The sequence below is a fragment of the Zingiber officinale genome, chromosome 5A, assembly GCF_018446385.1.
Source record: "Zingiber officinale cultivar Zhangliang chromosome 5A, Zo_v1.1, whole genome shotgun sequence".
Taxonomy (NCBI): Eukaryota; Viridiplantae; Streptophyta; class Magnoliopsida; order Zingiberales; family Zingiberaceae; genus Zingiber; species Zingiber officinale.
Window position 1 is genome coordinate 76,769,072 of NC_055994.1, and position 25,642 is coordinate 76,794,713.

General features: G+C 38.8%; 1 protein-coding gene across 2 annotated transcripts; it reads left to right on the forward strand.

The window, feature by feature from the left end:
• Positions 1 to 10,868: 10,868 nt before the first annotated feature.
• Positions 10,869 to 24,083, forward strand: LOC121980640 (lon protease homolog 2, peroxisomal). 2 transcript variants are annotated; one of them, XM_042532761.1, is made up of 17 exons: positions 10,873 to 11,099; positions 11,443 to 11,552; positions 11,624 to 11,735; positions 13,562 to 13,731; positions 15,280 to 15,371; positions 15,851 to 16,030; positions 16,218 to 16,301; positions 16,377 to 16,504; positions 18,008 to 18,209; positions 18,330 to 18,536; positions 19,012 to 19,142; positions 19,836 to 20,049; positions 21,501 to 21,803; positions 21,914 to 22,108; positions 23,001 to 23,246; positions 23,371 to 23,472; positions 23,717 to 24,083. In XM_042532761.1, the coding sequence occupies exons 1-17, from the start codon at positions 10,996 to 10,998 to the stop codon at positions 23,798 to 23,800; spliced, it is 2,664 nt and encodes an 887-aa protein (XP_042388695.1). In that variant the 5' UTR covers positions 10,873 to 10,995; the 3' UTR covers positions 23,801 to 24,083. The 2 variants fall into 2 exon arrangements, with proteins under 2 accessions (XP_042388696.1, XP_042388695.1); XM_042532762.1 differs by lacking the exons at positions 23,001 to 23,246; positions 23,371 to 23,472; positions 23,717 to 24,083 and having other exon boundaries at positions 10,869 to 11,099; positions 21,501 to 21,841; positions 21,914 to 22,091.
• The last annotated feature ends 1,559 nt before the right edge of the window (positions 24,084 to 25,642 follow it).

Here is a 25,642-nt window from a genome sequence, read left to right on the forward strand (position 1 = left end):
GGGATCAACCGTCCATCGAGGCGCTTTGACCTTGTAGCGATATGGGTCGGGTTTCCGATGCACATACCTAGGAAAGGGCAGTCCTGAGACACCTAGAAAGGACACAGGTTACATTTATGCACACGCATACGGTGCACGTGCCCAAACCCTTCATGTTTATAAAAGAACCTCGGGTTTGTGGGAGGTAAGATTCCGAGACTTTGGGAGCCACCTGTTCATCGAATTACCGACTTGAGCGGAGGGCCGGAACCCCTTCCCTACCGACTGTGGCAAAGAAGGAGATCTCGCCACCCGTAGGAGATCTACGGCCAGCCGAGCGCCAGCGTCTCGCTGACTTCGGTTCGACAGATCACCCGTGCAGTTCGCACCCTTCCCTACCGACCTGCAAAGAAGCCGAGCATCGCGCCACCCGTAGGAGATCTACACCGCCGAGCCGAGCGAGCGACGCGCCCAAAATAGCCTGTCAGATCGTGGTTGGACAGATCAATTTTGGCGCCTGCCCAACGCACTGCATCCAAAGGGGTCGATGGGCGGACGGGCAACACACGTGACGCTTTCGTGGAAGAACTCACGCCTGCCCGAGATGAGGGCACAAACTTATGGAGCTAAACAGAAGCAGCCGTGAAGCGGCTACGGGCATAAATAAGCAACATCCTGCGCGTGGCCGAAGGAGCACCTCGGCCATCGCGATTTCCCTCACTGCACTCTTAGTCCCTCATACTACCACGGGGAGTAAGGATTCATCTAATGAGCCTCAGTTCCCTGCTCGATCATAAGAAGGCAAATCCTCCGGAGCGTGCATTCTCCGGCGCACCGATCGCTACAGTTCCATTTCCTCTAAAAAGTAGATACTTCATCTCCTAATTCACTTATAGCAAGCCCTCCTTCGGAACCTCAAGAACGGAGTTTGATGTCGCGATCAACGGCCTTATCTTATGGACGAGTCACTGAAATGGATGAAGAGGGATTGGCATTTGGATCCACCACAAATTATCTCTCTCAGTCCGGCAGGCAAGAGGCACTAATAGAATGTGTCTATATATTTTGGTTGTCTATTCAAATGTAGAAGGTAAAATGTTATAATGTGCGTAATGGAATTATTGGCCGAGCCTATCTTCATGGTGTATAGTAAGATACGAGCAAGCTGGCTCGATGAAGAACCTCGGCCCCTGAGTCGCCTGGGCCGAGGTATAGTATGGAGCAAAATGGGAGCGGAAGGCTCAGTAAAAGGATAAAGAGCCTCACTCAATTGGCCGAGCGCCATGGAGAACCGATCGAAGTTTCAGCCATCCTCCCGGCCTTGATAAATTTCGGACGGTACATTGTATCCACCTCACTCCACGTATTCGGAGTTGAGAAATTGGCGCGATTATGCCTTGTTTTTATAGTTTATTTCGGCGAGAATTCATTGTACTTTGAATGAGACAACGGTTGTCTGGACTGGGTTTGTTGCCGAGGAACGATATCTCAGGCCGGTCTAAGTGGGTAGAGATGAAAGCACGAGTATTCACTGAAGGAAGGTCAAGGTCGCCGACCAAAAGGCCTGAAGGCCGCTCAGCCTGGACAAAACCAGAGCCGCTATATAACGTAACGACAGCAACCAGCGTTAGAGCACCGAGTTAAAATCGAGCAGACCATAAATCCGGCGAACCGAAGACCAACGAGTCATACCGACTTCATAACAACTAGCCGAGCAATCGGCGTAAAAATCGAGAGAGTGCCGCCATAAAAATCGGCCAAGACCGACCGTTGGTTAAGATCGAGCGCCGCGCCCGACCGACTATAATAACCGCGCTGGCCGAGCACGACGTTAAAATCAGATCAGCAGGCCTCTATAAATCGGAAGATCGTGACGCACCGCCGTCACCAGAGCTCGACCGGTTAACAACCGAGAGCTGCGACCGCCCGAAAAAATCGCAGACAATGACGTCTAAATCCGGCGAGCCCCCGATCGTGAGCACCGTCGTTAAACATCGAGCAGCTGTATAGCTATAAATAAAAGACGGAGAGATCGCCGCGTAAATAATCGAGAAGATCGAGGACGGTCGCGATCGGCTAACATCGAAGCCGCTGACCATATAGCCAGCGCGTCGAGCGTTAAAAATCGAGAGACGAACTGCTATAATCCCTCGAGGAGATCGACGAGTTAACCGCTGATCGCAGTCGACCGATACTATAATCGACAGCACCCGTTAAAATCGAGAGAGCAGGCGCTATAAATCCCGGCGAAGATCGGACGAGCACCGTCATTAAACATCGAGGCCGGGCCAATGCAATAAGCTGCTGCGAAAGCACCGGACGTTAAACATCTAGGCTTGTCTATAACTAATCCAGCGGAATATCACGACACTACAATTATCCGATTCTCCCGATAGTTAGACCGAGCTAAGTTCTTCAGCTCGAGGTACAAAAGTTCGATCGGCTTATAACGAGCGATTCTTGGCAACATCGGATGATATTCGCCTAACGGAAGGGTCGGGAAAACACTTTAGAATGCACCTCAAGGTCAAAGGTGTGATAGAGCAGACGAGCAAGCAAGATGAAGGCAAAAGAGGGGGTGCACAAAAGGAAAGTATTTCATTGAAATTAAAACCCTTAGGTGAGTGGCTAAGTACAAAAAGATTCATGTTGAAATGGCGGTAAATTACAAGAACTACTCGATGTAGTCGAAGGTCCCTCGAATGTTGTTCGGAGCTCCACGATCGGCGTCCGAATATTGGTGGACTCGAAGAAGGCCCTTCGACATAAGTCATAGTGTAATGGCCAAGTCGCGAGTACATCCGGTCAGAATTTTCTCCGAGAACTCGGGCGATCGGATATGGTTTTGTCGTGCAAAGAACTCGCTCCTACGGCATCCCGGTATTCTTTCAAGGTTGCACGGAGCTTGTGAGGGCTCTGGATCGACGGATGTTCGCTTCACCGGCGAGGTCCTCTCATCCTTTATCTTCAACTGTGCCGCCTCTTTCTCTTCTCCATCGGAGATGGCTGTGTTCTTAAGTGGCCAGAGTTATCTTTGTGTCAAGCGACTTGACTTGTCGCCGGACCTAGGGCGTGGCGGCGGGTTGTCTTCTTCGCTCAGTCAAAGCCCAGAGCTTTGAGCTTCTCATTTCGGAGTAGGAAGGGCCTTTGGGAGCCGGACCACACCCGCCTTTAGTTGCCTTATCTCTTCATCGTCATGGCGGTGGTTGGAAATCGCTATCTCTTCCACCCATCTCTGAAGCAAGGCGTCAAAAGCCGAGCGGAAATATTATGACAAAACTTCAACAAGCTTACCCCCGTAGCCGCTTGCATGTGGCTGTTGGCTAAGTTCCGAAGGGATCGGCCCACATCTCGGCGAGGGGCCCCTTCAAAGTAATGGTGTTTCCGCAGGCTATTGGTCACGGTAGCAACTCTTCACCAAGATGAAGAGTTACCTGTGTCAGGCGACCGTGACGTGATCGCCTACGGGGTGCCGGCAAGCCGCGAATGGATGGTCGGCGCTGGGTGGAGGGGAGAGTGTCGATGGAATGGCCTCAACCGAGGCCACTCGGCCTTCGACTGGGAGTCCCGGTCACGAAATGGTCTCACAGCGCCTTGCCTTTACACGCTACGGCCCGGAGGGTCGGACGGCGAGGTAGCCGATCGCCAATGAGTCTCTACCGCGCCTTTTGTAGTGGTCGTTTTCCCGAACGGACCCTTCCTCGGCCTCGTTGGTTCCCTCGGGGTTGCTCGCCGCCACCGCTGAGAGGCAGCCGAGGACCGCCTCTCTCCTTCGTGAGAACCGGACCGTTGGATACAGGCTCATTTGGCCCTGCGGCCTGCCCAACAGCGCCCTTTCTCTTGACCATCACGAGTCCATAACGATGTCAGATGAAAAGAAGAAGAAATCGGCAATTAAAGCAAATGCCCAAGCAAAATTCTTACCGAAGAGGAGTCCGTATAGGACTCACCTAAAATGTACATCACTCCTCGTGAAGAAGTTTGTTGATGTCGAGCCGCAGACCGGCTAGTACATTTGCGGCGTGAAGATAATCCGGTCGGGTCTTTTGCCACTGGGTCGGAAAGTTTGGCTGACTGGGCATGCGGATGTAGAAATAATAGTCCTTCCAATGTTTATTGGAAGTGGGTAGTTTATTGAAGAAGACCAGACCGGGCCGAGCTTGGAACATAAAGGTGCCCGGCTCGGCTTGCTTAGGGTAATAGAAGTAAAAGAAGACCTCCGGTCGGAGGGGAATGTTATGAATCTTAAACAAAACGACAACACCGCAGAGGAGAAGGAAGGTATTTGGTACTAAACTTCCGAGCGGCACGCCAAAATAATGACAAACGTCTACTATAAAAGGATGCACGGGGAACCGTAGACCGGCGGTAAATTGGTCGCGGAAGACACAGAAACCGCCGCGCAGCGGTCGGTGTGGCCGAGCGGCGGGACCAGCTAGGCGAACTTCGAAATCCTCGGGAATTTCGAAATTGTCAGCCAAAATATCAAAATCCCGTTGTTCGAAACGGGACCGCATGGTGGTATACCATGGGCCTAGGGATTGTTCTTCAGGATGAGAAGAACTGGCCATGATCCGGACAGAAGAAAGCAAAAAGGAAGTTTCAAAGACGAAGAAAAGGAGTTTTAAAGTCCGGAGCTAGGGGAAGAAATGCGAATTAGATACCGGAAAGGAAGAAGGAAAGATCTAAAAGCTTACTGAGATGAGAGGGATCAAAGAAAGGCGCCGAAGAGCGTCAAAGGGCAGAAACAAGATCGCTGGAACTCCAAAGCGCAGAGGGCAACAGTAGAGGTAATGGAGGCAAGTGAAGGTGAGAAGGAAGTGTAAGAATTTATAGGGTGAGGGTCGGGCGGCCTCCACCGTCGGATCCAGGTTACAGGAATCGAAGCATGCATCTAGCCGTTTATTTCGAATTGCTTCGATCACATCAAAACATCATGCCACCGCCTCCGTACTCCGATGGCGTTGCTCCACGTGGCAGTCAATCATTCGGAGCATTTAATGAAGGTATGATCAACCTTGATGTCGAAGATTGGCGCAGAACGCGAGGAGATCCGGTGAAGGCCATCCTTGATTCATTCAAGGATATCTCTGCCGCTGACCGGGCGGAGAGTATTAGCATGGACGAGCGGTTCGGCTAGACTCACGACTATTCGCCTCCTTCGACTAGACTTGAAGGAGGCAAGTGATCCAGAGTAAGAGCGGCCTGCCCGCCTCTTGCAAAGCCAACGCCAATGGAAGTCATCGGGCCCCATCCGTGTGGTGGTCCACCTCGATCACGAGCCGATGGAATCAATACCCGGATGGGTCGGCCTGCACTTATGGTGGGAGGCACCACCGTCGGACCCTAAAAAGGTCATGGACCGGTGACCTTTGATGATCGTCGTAAGCACCGCACACATTTATTAGTCTCCACAAGCACAAGTAAACCACCGGATGTCCCTCGGATGTTGAGGATCATCCTCGGACGACAAGTTTGGAGCAAAGGAAAAGGCGGAGGATTTCTTTCTGACGACGTAGGTTTCACGTGCGTGCTGCTCCAAATCTTGTGAGGGATTATCTGTCCATCGAGGCATGTTTTGGACCGAAGGATATGGGTCGTGTAAGCTCCGTACCGCATACCTAGGAAAGGACAGTAAGCTGGCGATCGCATACCTAGGAAAGAGAGGACACGAGCACGTGATGCACGCGTGCTCAAACCCTTCAAATTCTATATAAAGAACTGCGTTTATTAGGAGGTAAGATCGACTACGAGACTTGGGAGCCACCTTGTTCATCGAATTTACGCCGGAGGGAGGGTCGCCACGGAACCCCCCTTCGCGACTGTAGGTTAGCCGGAGCATCGCGCCACTCGTAGGAGATCTACATCAGCGAGCCGGAGAGCGCCACGTGCCCAGCGTCTGTTGACTTCTGATTCGAACAAGATCACAACTAATTTGTTGTCTCTCCCTGAATTATTAAACTTAAGTTATGTTTAATTAAGATTAATTAACTTTTAGTTAAGCTTTAATTAATTATTACTTTACTTTTTTATTCAATTTTAATTTTTAATTTTTAATTTTTAATTTTTAATTTTTAATTAATTAAATTGGTTAAATTATCTTTCTTTAAAAGATTATCTTTAATATTTAAATTTTTATAATTTTTAATTTTTAATTTTTTAAGTTGATTAAGTTATCTTTGTTTTAAAAATTATTTAAATTTTTATTAATTTTAAATTTTAAATTTTAAATTAATTAATTTGGTTGTGTTTAAGATTCATCTTTAGTGTTTATCTTTTTATTAATTTTTAATTTTGAATTAGTATGATTTAATTTTGATTTTATCAAATTAATTTTATCTATAGGTTTTGTTGGGACCGAAAAGTAGCTAGAAGGTGGGGGGTGAATAGCTCGTCGCGTGCTAGATGCTCGTTGTAGCTCGTTTCTTCAGAAATATGTAGCGGAAAATATAGAAACAAACTACACAATGCTAACAAGGAGGGTTTACTTGGTATCCACCTCACAAGAGGTGACTAGTCCAAGGATCCACACCTACTCACGCACCCTCCACTATGAATAACACTCCTTTATGGTAACTACCAAAGGCGGAGAAGCCCTACAGATTCACACTACAAGAAGAAAGGAAAAGGGAAACAAAATATAGCACAAGCTTACAAGAAAACCCTAACCCTAGCTTTCTTCTTCAGCTGTAGATCCGCCTCTTGACTTGGAAAACCTCCAAGAACCTTCAAGAACTGGAGATCTGAACTTTGTGGAGAAGTTGTGGAGTTGCTTAGATGAATCGTGTGAGCTCTCGGAAGTTTCTATCGAAGGAATCGAGCATCTCTTATCGGCGGCTAACGATCAAATCCGATCGATTAGAATGCTCCCATCGATCGGGAGGCTTTGATCGATCATGGATCGATCGGGCCTCGTTCTATTTGCACGGAGAATCGATCGATCGATCGCTGGGTTATCGATCCGCAAACGCTCCCATCCGACACGATCTCGGATCGATCGACGATCGGACCTCGGTCGATCGTCGATCCAGGGAAGGCGTCCTGCCACTTTTCCTCAAATCGATCCACCGATCGATTGGGATGAAGGCTTCGAGGACACCCAATCGATCGGACGATCGATTCTCTCTCAATCGATCGGCTGATCGATCCACCGAATTTTTGCCCAAACCAAGTCTCGAAGCCTCAAACCAACATCCAACAACCGGACGGCCGTTGGTTCATCATGTCTAACATGTCACCAGACCTTCTCACAAGTGTCCGGTCAACCTGACCCACTTGGACTTTTCTTCATCATGCCACTCCCTGACCTACTTGGACTTTTCCTTCTATATCCCCAACCCTACTGACCTGGACTTTCGGGCCTGTCGAATGGCCATGACTTCACTCGACTTCCGCCTGCTTCTCTTCACTTACGCAGCGCTGTTCCTTACTTCACCGTCTTACCGGCTTCGGGACTTTCTTCGCTCACAGACTTTCACCTATCTTCTTCACCTCTAGGTTTCTTACACACTAACCTAACATCCCGGGACTTTCTAGTCAAGTATCCGTCAACTCGACCTCATACTCTCTTACAGACGCAGCACCACGATGCAACAATCTCCTCAAATGAACAACTGCACCTGCACTTGTCCATATCATCGAAGTCTTGTATTGTCAAACGTCGAAACTCTAACCAAGACTCAAGCTTGGTCAGCCAGGTCAGCCTTGACCTGAGGGATATTGCACCAACATGTTTATCCTTAAGATTTAAATTCTTATTTATTAAATTATTTTTATTTTGGATAGAAATTCTTAGATTGACATTATCTAGATTATCAAATATTTATTAAGAAATTTATTAATTTTATCCAGATCTATATTAAGTTTGTCAATATTATCACTTGAATTTTTAGTTATTATTTAAATTTTTAAATGCATTTAAATTTAAATTTTTTGATTTAATTATGACTAAAGTTTTATTAATTATTTTATTTAATTTTAAAATTTCTGATTTAATTAAATCTAAATTATTTAATATGTTTATAGGAGTATTTTTATGAATATCTAAATTATCTTATACATTTATAGAAGAATTTTCTAAACTATCATGTATATTATTTAAATTGCTACTGATAGGGGTATTTTGATGAATATTACTAACCTTAAGCATGATCTCTAATTCTGTAGGCCTCTTTGTTGGATTGAACTCGAGTTTAGATTCATTTTTGTCTTGCTCCTTCAACTTCAATGGCTCCTCATGAAGTTTGGTCAGGCGTGTCCAAAACTTGTGGGCATCTTTGGTCTTTCCTATTCTACATATAACTTTGTTAGGTAATAAATTTGAAATTAATTTTATTACATTTGAGTTTGCTTCAGAGTTTTGAGAAGATCGTTTCAGCACCATACCACCATTGAAGTCGTTCATCCTATATAACTTGAATTCGTCCTTCTTGTATATCTTGTATGGAGGTGGTTGGTTGACGTTCCGCTTGAGCATCTCTTTGTGCTTCATTTCACTTACACAACACAATTTCACAAAGAAATTCAAGATTAGGTCTTGGGATAAGTAGTGTGGGAGGATAATAAATATAAAAAAAAAACTCAATTGGTGTTGCACCAATTTAGAGTATTTTACAATGCGAAAAGCTTGTCTGAGAGAGGTGATTGCACCAATTTGAACTAGGTCAAAAATCTTAAAATCGGACGAGATTTAAAAGGAAAGAAAACAAAAGAATCCCCCTTTGCTTTTATTGGTGGTTACACCAATTTAGAGCGGTACCTCGTACTAATGGATTGTTAACACATGAAGGGGGGGGGGGTGTGAATCACATGATTTTGAAATATTCTTTTCTTTTAAAAACACCAAGTTCGTAGCGGAAATAAAGTTAAGGAGAAAGAAGGAAGAAAGAGAAAGACAAGCGCTATCAACCTAGTTGGACTTTAATCTGGTGTTCCGGTCCTCTAGACCCATGTAAAAAGGTTAGACAAATAATACATTTAACTTTAACCTATTTGTCATACATCAAAACATGATTATCAGTGTAACCTATACTAACAAAAACCAAATTACAATATGAAGTGGTTAACTAAGTTTTGATTGATCCAATCTATAATTAATCTTAACTAATTAATATAATCTACATTAACACTCCCTACATAAATAATTTATTAGTAAATCCAAATCTGTTACTCAATTACATATCAATTAATCCACGACTAAATTAATCTTCCTTTAGATTAATCAATTCCAAGCTTAATTACTCATAACAACCAATTCAATCCATAAATTTCAATTAACCCTTATTTAACTAATCCAATTCGTCTCTTCAATTATGTGAACAAATAAATTTCCATTCAATTAAACCTTACCCCACTATCGACGACGACCTCTTCTCCAAGAATGGCCCACAGTGGGCGGCGGCGGTGGATAGCTACAGGGAGATGGCTTGCACGGTGCTCTCAGCTGGCAACGGGAGAAAGCGACCGAGATGGTAGGGAAGCTACTGTTGGTACCGATCGCGTGAACAACAGAGCAGATGGCCAGCTGTGGTAGTCGCGAGGATGGCCGGGCTTGTAGGCTACCGAAAACGGAGGGGAGACATCACCGGCGAAGGGCGACGCACGAGGTTCCGTCGGCACAAGAGAGAAAAAGGGTGTCGCATAAGGGAGGCCGACAACTCTCACTCGTGGTTGAAGAAGGGTTGGCAATGACACTCACACCCCGATCAGTGACGTTCAACGATTGGGCAGTGATGGCTTCGACAGCGCAGTAGGGAGAGCAAAGGAGGTGGAGTCGTCTTCGATTGCTCAGGAGATGAAAGCGACGTCTGGCCTAAACCTGCAGCAGCTGCTGCGGCGACAAGGCAACAGACGCAGAGACACAAGGGAGAAGGGAGAGGATGATAGATCGCGGAAATAAGATAGGGGATTAAGAAAATAGATTTAGGTTTTAATAATATATAGTTGGGTTAATCAAGTAAACTTAGATTTAATTAAATTAATCAACTCTACGAATTTGATTTAAATCCTCAAAAATTTCTACAAAGTTCTATAAGGTAATTTCTTAATTAACCTTAATTTTTTTTAATTATCATATCTTATACATGCATAGAAAACAAAAAGAGAAGAGAAATAATTGAGGGTAGAACATGAAAAATAGTAAATTAAGTGTGTCATTTGGTCAATACTAAAGTATAATACATTTTTGATCAATTCACAGACCTAAGTACATCATTTGGTAAATTACCGATTCAAATTTATAATCAATTTATATGTATTTGGTGATTTAACCTTGTTTCTTAAGTAAACGATGCATTTACATAGATTTTTTCTTTTTTCAAATAAGGCGTGCAATCAAGATGCTGAGCTTTCTAATTTAACTTAATAGTTAGTAAAAAAGTTTCATAGAATCTGGTTCATCAATTTTGTTTAAGCAAATTAAGATTTGAATTGCAAATTTATTGGGTTGACTAAGTAGATTTAGCCCACAATGACACAAATATTAAGTAAATGAATACTTTTAAAAAAAATACCATTGTGCTCATTGAATTTGCAGGTATGTTTTAGGGTATTTTATCTTCGTTAGCTATCAGAAAAGCTGAAAACAAGCACAGAAGATTTGGTCAAATTCGTACTTATTTTCTAATACAATTAAATGCAATTATTATTATTATTATTATTATTATTATTATTTTTATTTGTATGTTGCACATGGTTGATTATTCATCGTTTGTGAAAATAATTAAAAGACGATAATTCTTTTTATTTCTTTAATTAAGCACGTGGTTTTGATTAATCTGTTTTTTATATATAAAAAAAAAAGTGGGCCCCATCAGCCGGGCTTGAGGCGCCGAGGGAGGGATCGTTATCCGCTCATCGGACGGTAGTCGGAGCGCCGCGGGGATGGAGAGGTCGCGGGCCCCACTGGCCGCGACGGAGGGGGCCACACCGGCTGTCGCCGCTTCGTCATAATTTATATCCCCGCACGGACCGGGAAGGAATCAGCTCGGCGACGCCTCTCTTCTCGTCTTCGCTTCTATGGAGGAAGTGGAGCTCCCGAGTCGCCTGGCGATCTTGCCCTTCAGGAACAAGGTTCTCTTGCCCGGAGCGATCATCCGGATCCGCTGCACTTCTCCAAGCAGGTAATTTGGGAAAGAGAGTAGGTTGTATCTTGATTATTCTGTGCTTTTATCGCCCTAAGCCTAGTTTTGCGGTTCAATTCCACTGCTTTTGGATCCGATTTTCCTGAAAAACAGACTCCTTTTTAGAAAGAGAAGCATGCGATTAGGTTAAAAGTGCGCGTCGTTTTGAAATCTTGTTGAAAAGGGGGAATTTGTCGTAATTGCTTAGTTTGATTGCATTGTTGTGCGGGATGCTTTAATTTTGGACGGATTTTGCTGAAAACGTTTTCTTTTGGGTGTAATCATTTGATTGATTGCAAGGGATTCTGGTGCTTACCTTTTTATTTATTTATTTTTGGGGCAGTGTGAAACTGGTAGAGCAAGAGCTGTGGCAGAAGGAGGATAAGGGTTTGATCGGTGTTCTTCCAGTTAGGGACGCTGAGGCTGCGACTGTGGGTTCACTGATAGCTCCAGGTGATTTGACTTGGCGCACAAGTCTCAAGACAAGTCTTTTAATGAATTGCTAAGTTTTTTCCATTTTGAAGGAATGGGCAGCGATTCCGAGGAGCGCGGGCTGAAAGGATCTGCTGATGCTGTGGGAGATTCTCAGAAGCAGGATGGGAAGAACCCACAGGAACTTATTCATTGGCATAACAGGTGGATATAATAAATAACCATCTCATTCAATTCTTTCATTTCTTTTTAAAAAGTTTTGGAAATTTGCAGTAGAAGATTATTCTGTTTCTTTTGCTAATAGCTGTGGAAATAGTATTTTCATTCAAGTGTTAAGGTATGGACAATCTTCACCTTAAAGGCATCATCTCTAACCATATTTCCAAAAGATGATAATTTGAGCTCAGCTATATCTGACATTTATAGGGTGAAAAAAAAAAGATAGTGAGTCTAGTCTTGAGGATTAACATGCCAAATTGTATCCTGTTAAAATTCTGGCACACTCTAGTACTTAAGTGTTTCATTATTTACAAATTCCAGTTTAGATTTTGTCAATAAAGGAAAGGACACATTGCTTGATTAGCCTTAATACAAAAGTAGTTAACTTAGAATATCAATGAGCCATGATTAAGATAACAAGAATGTGATACTAAATCCAAAATCCAGTTTCTATGTTTTTTAGTAGTCAATAATCATATTGTTAGTATGGCTCAGGCAAGGCAAACTTGTCACATGTACAAGTTGCAATCCCAATATTATAGGGTAAGTTATATGGGTATCATCCTATCATTAAACTCTTTGGAAGATTATATTGCAAGTAATATCCATATTTTATAAATCACGTTTAGTTAGATGGAGTTTTCTTTAGTCTGTCTTTACTCCTAGACCTTCAATCCTAAACTATTCAGCTTGTCTAATAGAAAATCTATTGTTATTTTAATATGTATTTACCATCTTATTTATCTCATTTTCTTCTATTTGAGCTGCCTCTAAATATGCTGGTAATAATATTTGTTTTTATTTTTTAATAACTCCACTCATTCATCTTAACATTATTTTTATCTTTACTATGCTATTTTTTTCTCACATTATTTTTATCTCATAAAGTATGGTGGACATATCTCGTCTATGTTTTAACTATCAAAATTTTGTTTTCATAGTAATGATATCTTGATCAATATGTCTTTTTGTTGAATAATATGTCTGAGGTATATAATGTTGTTACTCATGATTTGTTGCACATCTATGTTAATAACTCGCTCATTTCTTTTATTGTTGTATTTTTCTGGTTCCATTTTGTTTTCTGAATTGTTCAAGATGAAACCGTTCTCATGAAATTTGTCCATCTATGTTAATTATGCTTTCATTTCCTTTTCTTGTTGAAACTTTTTATAAATTCAATTTAGTTTCATCGTAGTACAAGTGATACTCTTGCATTTAGCTAATAAGATTTGAATTGCCGAATCCAAATAGTCGGGTCCTTTTTATTTCTACATTAGTTGTCTTGTCAAAGAAGTGACATTTATAATTGAGTTTTGTGGCATAAGATGAAATTTATTTTCAGAAATCAATTTAAAGCAACATGATAGTACTTATGCAACATTCATGGTACTATGTTAGTATGTTTTAACTTGCTTGGGTACTAAGTTGGGAGGAAAGATGTACTGAATTTTTAGCATAGTAAAAATACACCAGATACATACAAGTCTGAACTTGCAAGAAAGGAAATAAATAAATTTATGGAACTAAGGGACTATTTATTTCTAACAAGAATACTTAAGTTATTTAAGATTTAACGCTAGAAAATTTGATTGAAGATTTTCTATTAACTTCTTCCCAATTACTTTCTATTCTGCCATGTAATTGATTTTGGGCATTTCAATCATTGATATATACATTTTAAAGGGTTGGTTTTCCTTTTATTGACTTCTTAATAAACTGTCTCCTTAAGCTTGCTCTTTGTACATGAATTTCTTCCGTATAATTATAGCTGGTCTTTGTGATTCAACTAACCTTGGTCTGGTTTCCAGGGGTGTTGCTGCTAGAGCTCTGCAGCTCTCTAGGGGAGTTGAAAAACCAAGTGGCAGGGTCACATACATTGTTGTTCTTGAGGGGTTATGTAGGTTTAGTGTTCAGGAACTCAGTGCAAGAGGAACCTATTATGTTGCACGTATCAACCGCCTTGATTTAACAAAATCTGGTAAGTGATCTATCATTCAGTAACAGGATTTTACTCCAATCATAAGTCTCCATTTAGAAAGTTTTCTTCTCTGTTTATATGACATAATTGTTTCTATAAACTGGACCTTTTATACAAGGTTTATATGCGCTTGTGGTGGGAGATTGCAAGATTTATGTCCATAATCAATTACAATATGTTTGTTGCATCATGTTTCTTACAAATATTATGAAAGTTGGGACCTTCAATTGCATTGCATTATTGATTGAACTCTCCATGAAGGGTTTGATATCGAACCTAGTAATGAAGATATGTCTATTGCTCATTTAAATTCTCTCATAAAGCTGTTCAATAGTGAATTGTATAGTTGCCCAGTGGGTCTTTTTTTTTTCCTGGCGAATGCATAATGAAGATAATGACTCTTTGTATATTCTCTCAGCTAGAAATCTTGCTTATACTGCACTTGAAAAGAAGTATTAAGTGTATATTATTCCTGAAAGCCATTGTAATACTAGATGCTAGATAGAAAGAAACTTTAGATTCAAAGATGATAAAAGCTTGATTATTTATTATTTATTTATTTTCACAGATTGAATAAGTTTGAGCTCTTGTACTCAAACTTTTCATCTATCCTGACAACAATGTCGTACATTCAACAAATGAAGTTGGACACAAAATCCCACTTACACACCTAAACTTTTTAGAAAAATGAGGTACAACACAACTAGATCCATACCCGTGTTAGAGACTTGTATCTGAGCCACTTCCTGAGTAATGTAGCTTTCTAGAACAAAGTGAAGAAGGATTATCCCAGAAAATATGCACAAAACTTGAAGATAATATAATATTCAGATCATGCTTCATGATTTTGGTTTTTGAGACCATTGTTTAAGGGTTTATTCCCTTAGAGGTTGAGATCCATAATAAAACAAGAGTAATCTAGAAAAATTGCTCCAACTCTAGTGATTGTATAATTATATCCTGATCATACATCATTATTTAAGTGTTTAAGGCCCTGTTTAAGGGATTGTTACCTAAGAGGCTAAGACTTAGAATGTTTCCTTTGATCAATTCTCTGTGAAACAAGTTATTTTTTACATTTGACTTTTTTGCCAATTTGAATTATTATATTTGTTTTTAGAAAAGTGGACTCTCCCTTCATTCTCTTCCAGATATGCAGACATGTAGCTTACTAACTGACAGTGCATTCTAAATATTGAATATATAGCAAAAGACACTACATAACCTATATCACTAGCAATGATCAGCTTTCTGTAATTGTAAACTTGATCTTTTAGTTTTAATATGACAACCCTTGAACATAATGGTAAGAGTGAACAATGAGTCAAACACCTCTGGCTATTGTACTATTTATCATAATGTAGAATTTGTGTTGCTTGAATTTTCACACAATATTTCAATGCTGGTTGTCATTTGTTGATGATGTTCATAGATTAAATTCCGTTGTCCTTTTTGAACTCCACGGTATGATATCCTTGATTGTATGCTGTTAGTGTACTTATTAATTTGTGTCAGTGTGTTTTATGTGACATGTTTGTGGTGTGCTAGAGCTGGAGCAAGCTGAACAAGATCAAGATCTTATTTTGCTGTCTCGCCAATTTAAAGCTGCTGCAATGGAGTTAATTTCTATTCTTGAGCAGGTACGCTGTTGTATTGAAGGACATATTTCCAATATTACATGAGTTTCAGTTAAACTAAAGCTTATGTCTACTCTGTGTGGTGGTTCAAGTAAGTTACACTAACTAGAATATAGACCGCTTGGTATCCTTTCTAAAATCCAAAATTTTATAAATCACACCTATTCGTCATGGCGTAATTGCTCAAGCTTTTGGTATGTGTAGTTACCCTATCAAATTGTTATTGGAGCACAGGTCATTCATTCATATCCTTGTTTGCCCCATACTATTCTTCCATTAACTTTTGGCTTATAAGATCAATTGATTATGAAGTTTCTATCTACGATGCTCTATGCACTTTTTCCGGTTGTTATGATTATTTGCTAATATTATTAAACTTCTAGTGCCTTCTAATTCTCCTTTTTAAGTTTATTTTGTGACATATTCTGTAGAATTGATTAGTTTATCTGTAATGCTACTCACCCTGTTTATACTACTCTCAGAAGCAGAAAACTGCTGGTAGGACAAAGGTTCTTCTTGAGACAGTTCCAGTGCATAGGTTGGCAGACATTTTTGTTGCCAGCTTTGAAATAAGCTTCGAGGAGCAATTGTCAATGCTGGATTCAGTTGATTTGAAAGTTCGGATCACAAAGGCCACTGAACTAGTTGACAGACACTTGCAGGTAAAGTTTGCCATTTTTTGCTTTTAATAACATAATGTTTCCACATCTAATGTCTTAATGTACTTTGATAAAAAAAAAAATCAATGCACATGAAGGGGTAGAGTATTTAAGGACTTCTACATTGTAAAGTTTCTGTTTTTTATTGATGATGATGTGATTTGTACATAATGTTTCCTTTGTTCAACAGTCAATTCGTGTTGCAGAAAAGATAACTCAAAAGGTAGAGGGCCAGTTATCAAAGTCACAGAAAGAATTTCTTCTCAGACAGCAGGTCTGTTACTCAGTTTATTTACCTATTTACAAGATCAATTCCTTTATTTTTCTCCCATGCTCGAATCTTCTCTAGATGAGAGCTATTAAGGAGGAGCTTGGTGACAATGATGATGATGAAGATGATTTGGCTGCCTTGGAGAGAAAAATGCAGAGTGCTGGAATGCCTCCTAATGTATGGAAGCATGCTCAAAGAGAACTGAGGTGATGTTCATATTGTAATATTCTTTTTCACAGTTGAACTATAGTAAGATCAATTTCCTCACCCAAATCTCCTGTGCAAGCTGTAGTCGTGCACCAGATCTTGAGACAAGAACCATTTGTGTTTTTCCTATGAAAGAAATTATTCTTTTTACACAATAAATATTTATTCTGCGTTTGACAGAATTGAAGGGATAAAACCATATTATTCTCATCCAAAACAGAGGGAAAAAAAAATCTAATATAACATATAATTGCAGAATGTGTGGGCGAAACCTATATATTATAGCACTAATATAGTTAGTATTTTTAATAGTTCCCCAAGCTAGAGCATAGATATAGAATTGACTAAACGATTGATGAAGATAACGAAGGCATAATATTTGTGCATTGCTTGTGGACTTGGTGACATTATCCACTGAAGTAGATTTTCAAGTTGATTTGATCTTCAAAAACATACAATTTCCTCAAGTATAATCTTCATCCTTAATTTTTCTTAAACTGAAGATACCATAGAAGATGAAGTTCTTGAAAATGCAAAGATAAATTGTAGTGGCTGCGGAGAAAGAATTACATTAGCATTCTAACACCTACTCTTGTGACCCAAACAAGGAGAAACTATTGGATGAAATGTTGAGTAAAGTTTGAAATTACTTGAGATCTTGTAGACGATATTGAGTGAAGGTAACTGATCTAGAATGAGAGTGAAATTTACGACTTCACTATTCTTTTTTAGTTGATGATGGATTAGGCATTGGTCGCAAGAGTTGGACATTAATGCAAGTTTTAGTGCAATGATACTGAACCTTTTCATGTCTGAAAAGAAGATAGGGCGTCCAAAGTAGACATGTGTATCAATTGCTTGGGCCACATCAAGGTGGTTGAAGAAGTGTTCCATGTGGCATTGATCTCCTTGATAATCCCCAACTGAACAAGCGGGAGAGGATGTTTATCGAATTGCTACCAAATTGACACAGGGAAAATTGTAAAATATTAGTCCAAAAGAGTAAAATTAGGCCTACATATAGGCCGCTCTCATAACATCTGATAGTACCACCATATGATTATGAATTTTATCAAACACAAGGAATCTATTTGTTTCACACTGGTGCTTTTTGCCCTTTTTGATGTATAGGCCCTAGGTCTCTGATACAAGGGAACATTAAGCTTTATACACATATCATATCTTAGAAGATTAGGACTATACCCAATAATTGGGGCTTCAAGTATGGTCTTGTAAATAGTTCCATAATTCTTCAAGAAAATGTTTGTCATTGCCTTTAATGCCACATTTCTATTCATTTTCTCCTGAACGTATTGTGCTTATAAATAATAGCAGTATGGAAAGAACAAGCGATTACATTCTGGTTTGATTCTACTCTTACAATACGATACCTCTTATGTTTGGATAGTTATCATTTGGCTGTTGGATCCTTTCTATCCAGATATGAACGACACTGTCACGTTTGTGGTGTGAAAAGTCTAACTTTGTCAGTTTGCTTGCAGGCGTCTGAGAAAAATGCAGCCTCAGCAGCCCGGATATAGTAGCTCACGTGGATACTTAGAACTTTTGGCCGATCTTCCTTGGCAGAATGTTAGTGAAGAACCTGAACTTGACTTAAAAGCTGCCAAAGAGAGTCTTGACCGTGATCACTATGGGTTAGTTAAAGTTAAGCAACGGATAATTGAGTATCTTGCTGTTAGAAAGGTAAAATATCTACATTTCTCTTTTTAACTTTTGTTTTCTTTTATTATAGATTGAATTAAGCAATAGAACAGTTGATGAAAAACAATGAAGAGTAAATGATGGAAATTAATGTAATTGCAGCTTAAACCAGATGCCCGAGGCCCTATCCTTTGTTTTGTTGGGCCGCCTGGAGTTGGAAAGACGTCATTAGCATCATCAATTGCTACTGCTCTAAATAGAAAATTTGTACGGATATCTCTTGGTGGTGTCAAGGATGAGGCAGATATCAGAGGTCACCGGAGGACATACATTGGAAGCATGCCAGGGCGCCTTATTGATGGATTGAAGGTTTTCTCTTATACATTTGTAGTGCTTGATTGGTTGATTTATTTTGTTAAAGCATCTTTGTTACTCTATTAGGTTGTTGAGGTGTCTTTCTAAAAGAAGCATTTATTGTTCTTTATGCTTGATTTGCTGAGCTTTGATTGTATTTTTATCATTTCTTATTTCCTCGTATTTCTTCGTTGTGCATGTTCTTAGTAACAGTGACAGATAAGGCTTCTCTAGTTCTTATTTCTTGTTAGACCTAATGGTAGGGAATTTTTGGAGAAATAAATATTGATGAACAATCATGACATCTTTTTTGCCAACACATTAGTTAGGAGTTTTATTTGTTAAGCAATTTACTTTTATCTAAAATTTTCTTTGTCTAACATATTTTGTTACCATTTTGGTTGCCATTGGTGATTTCTTTACTTTTCTTAATTTGTGGAAGCTGTTTCAGCCAACATTCTACACATTCTTGTATCTCTTACCATTGCAGAGAGTTGCTGTTAGCAATCCAGTAATGCTGCTTGATGAAATTGATAAAACCGGTTCTGACGTTCGGGGAGATCCAGCATCAGCATTGTTGGAAGTTCTTGATCCTGAGCAGAACAAAACTTTCAATGATCAGTATCCCTAATATATATATCTTCTATCAATAGAGTCCAAATTTATTTATGTTTATTGGATATTGCTAATCTGGTGCTTGATATGAACTTGGTTGTTGATTATAGTACTTTGGGGTGTTTAATTTATTATGCATTGTTTGCTTCTTTTTTTAAAAAAAAATTGTCCTGAGCACTTCTATTTTTTTTGGTTGGCTTCTTTTCTAATCTTCTCTCTTCATGCAACTGGGTTTCCTGATTCCAGTTTGTAATGAGATTTTGATAAGAAATCAGCATTGCGAGAACTACCTTTTTCACTGAGAAGCTGCAATCTGCCAAGCAAGTATATTAAATTTATTGCTTTTTTTATTGGAGTCTCTTTGTCCCAAATTAAAATTGTGTAAGAAGATTTATATGTTGTTCTAGTAAAATAGTGTGTGCATGGTTTATTTTCTTCAAATCATAGTATCAGTTTTTCTGCACTACTTTGCATAAAATAGTTTCATGTCTTTCAATCATCTTTGTGGTAAAGGTATACAATTATGGAGTCTTTGGAATTTATTAATTAATTAAGTTAGCATGTGTCAGTTACCTTGGTATGGTTCCAGTAAATTCCTTAACTTCAGTTATTTGAATGTTAGAAATTTATTTATTAATTCGGCTTGCATATGTCTATTATCTTGTTTTGGTTCCAATAAATTCCTTGACTTAACTTCAGTTATTTGAATGTTCCCTTCGACCTATCAAAAATTATTTTTGTTGCAACTGCAAATAGAGTTCAACCCATTCCCCCGCCACTTTTAGATCGAATGGAAGTCATTGAACTTCCTGGCTATACACCTGAAGAAAAGCTAAAGATAGCAATGAAGCATCTTATACCACGTGTGTTAGAGCAGCATGGATTAAGCTCTGAATTTCTTCAAATACCTGAGGTACAAATTCATGAAGTAGTAAAATATATTTCTTTCTTCATTTTATGAATACATATCATGTTATCAGTAATTTCAACCATGGTGGATTATTTTGACAAAATATTAACTGAACTATCCATAATGCCATGTTCAATAGTTATTTTGGGAAATGAACACTTTTTAAGAATCAGATATCATTCCACTCCAATAGTTAGGCAACAGAGATATTGAAAGTTCGAGAGTACTATTCTAAGATATTATTAGTGTGATTGATTAAAATCTATGGACAAAAATATACATGTGAAAGAGCATCTCAATTTCTTTTTTTTAAGGCATATACATGCTCTGCTTTATTGTTTACTATATGCATCCAGAATAATATTCACAACCGAGTTGGATCAAAATTAAAGTGCTACTTGTTCTATAAAAATTCAAGGCATTAAAATGCACACTGCAATGATATATTCTACTACATAGTATATACCAGTCTGAATCTATCAAAAGAGGGGCACGAACCTCCATTTTATGCTAAGTTACATCTACTAGGCCTTCTGATATTCTTTGTTGATCCATTCAGTGATGCCATATATGTTTTTTTTCTCTGCAGATATAGACTACCTCATCAACAAACTAGAATGGTAAAATATTTTTTATAATGGTTTAAAGAGAACCCTGAAATATTAGACTGAACAAAAAAAAAAATTCAAGAAACTTTCTTATACAGTATTCTCCTCAAGGCGATCTACATTACCTGGACCAAGCAATTCCTATATATTTGAGGAAGATCTGCTCAACCATGGCTTGCAGAGAGAGATTTAGCATAGCGAAATCTTGATGGAAAGCTAAAGTATAGACCACCAGAAATGGTCTTGCGCCATCCTGGCTTGTGTTAGGCAAAAAAAGAGAGATTTAATTGAGATTCTCGTGAAGTATCTGGCATTATAGTGCCAGAGTTGATAAAAATGCAGAATATTTAAGCCTCTAATCATCTATCAGAAATTCAGTGAATAACTATATACATATCAATTTCCAAGAAGTCTATGTAGATTGAAAAGCCATCTAATTTCAAAATAGGTTGGCAAAACCAGTCCTAGAATTTCTTAGTTAATTAAGCTTGTCAATGTTCCCTGCACTATTACATTGAAACGTGAAAGCTTCAGTTCTAAACTAGATCCTAATTTGATACTTGCTATGTTTGTTGAGGTCTCTGTGTTTTCCCCTATATTTAATGTGTGATACTTGTTTAGTAATACTTTTTTTTCTCTACTTTATATACTTCCTGAAGGCAAGCATCAATGTTAGTGATAGAGAATTGTGGGGCAATTTTGATCCTTTTGCTCTTTGATTCCCCTTTTTTTTTACCAAATTTTATCGATGGATGTTGCTTGAAATCATTTGCACACACACTGGGTATCTATGTTGGCAATTAAAGGATTTTAAGTCGATGATTTAGTTCTAAAATTGATGGGCAGGATATGGTCAAGATAATAATTCAGAGATACACTAGAGAAGCTGGTGTACGTAACCTGGAAAGGAACTTATCTGCTCTGGCTCGTGCAGCTGCGGTTATGGTTGCAGAGCAGGATTGTAACATTCAGTTTAGCAAAGATGTGCAGCCAATGACAACTTCTTTACTCGACTCAAGACTTGCTGACGGTGCTGAAGTTGAAATGGAAGTTATTCCTATGAATGACAATAGACCAGAGATATCTAATGCTTTCGCAAGTGCCTCAGTGCTGGTGGTAGACGAATCTATGCTGGAAAAAGTGCTTGGGGTAGTGATTTATACCTTAAGTTCAAGGAAAATTTTTTGGTAATATTTATGGAATTAATTTTAGTACGTCATACAAAAGATACTAAGACAGGGCCCATTTGGAAACTGCAGCCTCCCAGATATGATGACAGTGAAACCGCAGAACGAGTAGCTACTCCAGGAGTATCTGTTGGGCTTGTTTGGACATCCTTCGGTGGAGAGGTTCAATTTGTTGAAGCCACAGCAATGGTGGGCAAGGGCGACTTGCATCTTACAGGACAACTTGGTGATGTTATTAAAGAATCAGCTCAAATAGCTCTTACATGGGTAATAGCTGTTCGCCTTTGTTTTACATGCTAGTTTTCATGCATTGTTTCTTATGTCAAAATTTTTTGTTTGCAATCTTTGCATGCTATATTTTTCTCGTTAGTACTTGAGTTGATGTTTTAATCGGCAAATTATATGCTTAGTTCAGTCTAGCAATCTGAAGTATAAATTTGGAACTGTAATTATTTGTACTCGTAATTTTGTTTACTTCACATATTCAACTTTTGGATGTGTTAAATCTATTGTTTGCATATTGATGTCCTTTCACCTGGAAGAGATGATGAATATTTGCCCATTAGTTGTGCTTCAGTTTACCCTAATTTAAGTTTTCAAAGAGTGAGAGTGCAAGAACAATGCCCAATGAAAAAGATTCGCATATGCAATGTATGATAAAGGAATCTGTGATTTTTTTTTGTTCGTATATTGATTTATATATATAACAGGAGTGAGATGTTACAATCTCTATCTTCCTTTTTTTCCTTTGGAATGACCATGGGTTATAGAAGGTGCGCCATGACAGAATGACTATTATCATGCACTTATAGTGTCACTGTGTTAAGCTATTGAAAATTCTGCTATCATTGGCATCTCTTCATTGCAAAAATGGTGCTGCATATGAGGACCGAGTTTTGTCTGCAACAACTATTCTCACTATATGCTGCAAGTTAAACAGCAAGTTCGGCATTAAACCAAGAAATAGAAACAAATGAAACCTGTAACAATCTTTTTTCCCCTCTAGTTGCTTCAAGCCTTTTTGGGTATCTTTGTGGAACGGAAGGAAACATATTATAACTCTGTTACTGCTAAGTTTTGTGCCTGTCTATTTCTCTTTCCAAGTGCCAACTGTAATTCGATATATAACATAATAAGTTTTGGATTCCTACATGAACAGGTGAGGGCGAGAGCAGCAAATCTTAAGCTGTCCACTGCAGGCGAAATCAATATTTTAGAAAATCAAGATATTCATATCCATTTTCCCGCTGGTGCTGTGCCCAAGGATGGACCTTCGGCCGGAGTTACTTTAGTGACTTCATTAGTCTCACTGTTTAGTCAAAGAAAAGTTAGAGCAGATACTGCAATGACTGGTGAGATGACACTCAGAGGTCTTGTATTACCTGTGGGTGGTATCAAGGATAAGGTAGGTGCTACTAAATGCATCTTTTTCTCATGTAAAGTTAGCTTTCACCTGGCGACGTTTATTCCTTTTTGATATGATTTATGCTTCTGTTAAAGATAATTTCATTTTGTTTATATGAACCAAGGTATTGGCCGCGCATCGTTATGGCATCAAACGAGTTATATTGCCTGAACGAAATCTGAAGGATTTGACTGAAATTCCATCCCAAATTCTTTCCAGCATGGAGGTAATTATTCATTCAAATGGTTTTCGCGCGATTGTATGTCTCTGGTGCTTACATTCTCTCTGATTCATTGAATATATGCATATGTCGGCATTTTGAGGTTATAAAGTCATTGTGATAGAACTATCAAAATCTCAAATAATTCTAGTAAGAACTGGTTGTGGATTGGTATGCGGAAAACTGGATCTTGTGAATTCGACGCTCAAGTATGATGATGACATAAGACAGTTGCTGTAATTTTTGTCAGATATTGCTCGTGAAGCGAATAGAGGATGTGCTGGAGCATGCATTTGAAGGTGGATTCCCTTGGAGACGACATTCAAAGTTATAGCATCACATGCATCTTCCATTGCCAAGCACACGATGATCGATATGCATCCCAGACCTACGGTGGAGACACAAACACACATGCGATAGGTAAATACAAATCACCTGGATTAACTACTAGTAAATGTACAAACTGAAGGTCATGTTCCAGGTCCAACACTAAGTCACAGAGTAACTCTAATCCTGTATCACTATTTTATTTATACCCAAATGCTACTTTGCGGTGTGTGACGGAGATCAATATGACTTTGTAAATGATAATATTTGAACTGAGCTTGCCTTCTAAATCTGTTAGGTAAAAAATATGCCGATAAGATGCACACATTAGTAGCATGGGTTACAACAATAATTAAGTTTCTATCCATTAGGTGGGGTCAGTTATATAATTTTTTTTTGTATCATTAGATTTGATTAGAGCTATCAATTTGGATTAAGTCCGTCGGATTGATATATCATGTCAAATAATTTAAGTAGGCTATGTTGTAATTTTATCAATCGAAGTCTATCGCGGGCCGACCAACGACTTGCATAGGTTGACTCGTGATGGGTTTAGGTTGGTTCGTCGATTGAAAAATACATGTAAGTTAAATTTTATATTAATTTATAATATTTTTTTTGTTATAATTTTAAAATAAAAATAATACTTCTATTTCATTTGCCCATTTAAATTTAAAATATTTATTTTTAATATATTTGGTTGATGAAATATTTTCGAACTAAAATGTTGAAGGTATGTAATTTTTTTTTTAATTTTTAATTTTTAATGGACTTGTGGATTGGTTCGTCTAATTTGTAATTTGCTTTGGATTTTCAATCATCGAGATGATGTGTCGGCTCACTTCGCCAAATGGATGGTCCATCATGGGTCGATTTGCCTTGTCATGGGTTGGTCAACTCTAAATATCTTGAATTTTATTTGCAATATTATGTAGTAACATGAGTTATAGTTTAGTTTTTATTTCTTTCATGTTTGACCTTAGAATGAATTGACGGGGACGTTGAAGGTGAATGTATTCGCTTTTGCCCCCATGAGTTATAGTTTAGTTTGTCATTAGTTGATAATTTATTCTTTGTCGTAGACATGATTTTATATTTTTACAGGGGTAAAATATATATTCGCCTGTTATAGTTTTGATTTTATATTTTTACAGGGGTAAAATATATATTCGCCTGTTATAGTTTATTGGTGTTCAATCTATTGTAGTCCAAATATTTTAGTTAAACAAGGTAAATTATGTGTGCACCCTTGTTATTTATTATTATAGCACATTACTCCATTAGAATAGGTCAAGTAAATCATACGGACCAAAGCAGAGTTTCTTAGTGCCCCAGGTTATAATGTAATAGTAGGGTGTTCATATAATATCAAAATATTCATAGTTTGATTCTTAATTTCTGTATATTATAGAATATTTTCATTCAATTGGATGATAAATTTAAGATGTTGAATTGTTAGGTCGTCCTTTGTAACCATTCAAATTTATTTTGATGGTGGATAGAAGATGTTGATGGGATTAAATTAATCATCTTCAGGATTAATAACGACTGTATACCTAATGCTAGCTTAAAAAAATTAATAAATTTTGTTAGTAGATCTTTAGGATGTTCATGAAATTTATTCTAAATTAAATTTCACTCCTATGGAGTCGTCATATTAGCTTCCTCCGACCGTCCAGTATTATCAGGAGGGAGGTCAAACAGATAAGTTTAAGTGACGAGTATCTAGGTAGGGGTCTACAGAGAAAATCCTCTACTGAGTTGACCCTTTGACCATAACAGCCTTATCCCAAGTTTTTACCACTAATCATGTCCAGGGCTATGATCAACTTAAAAGAAGATTAGACTT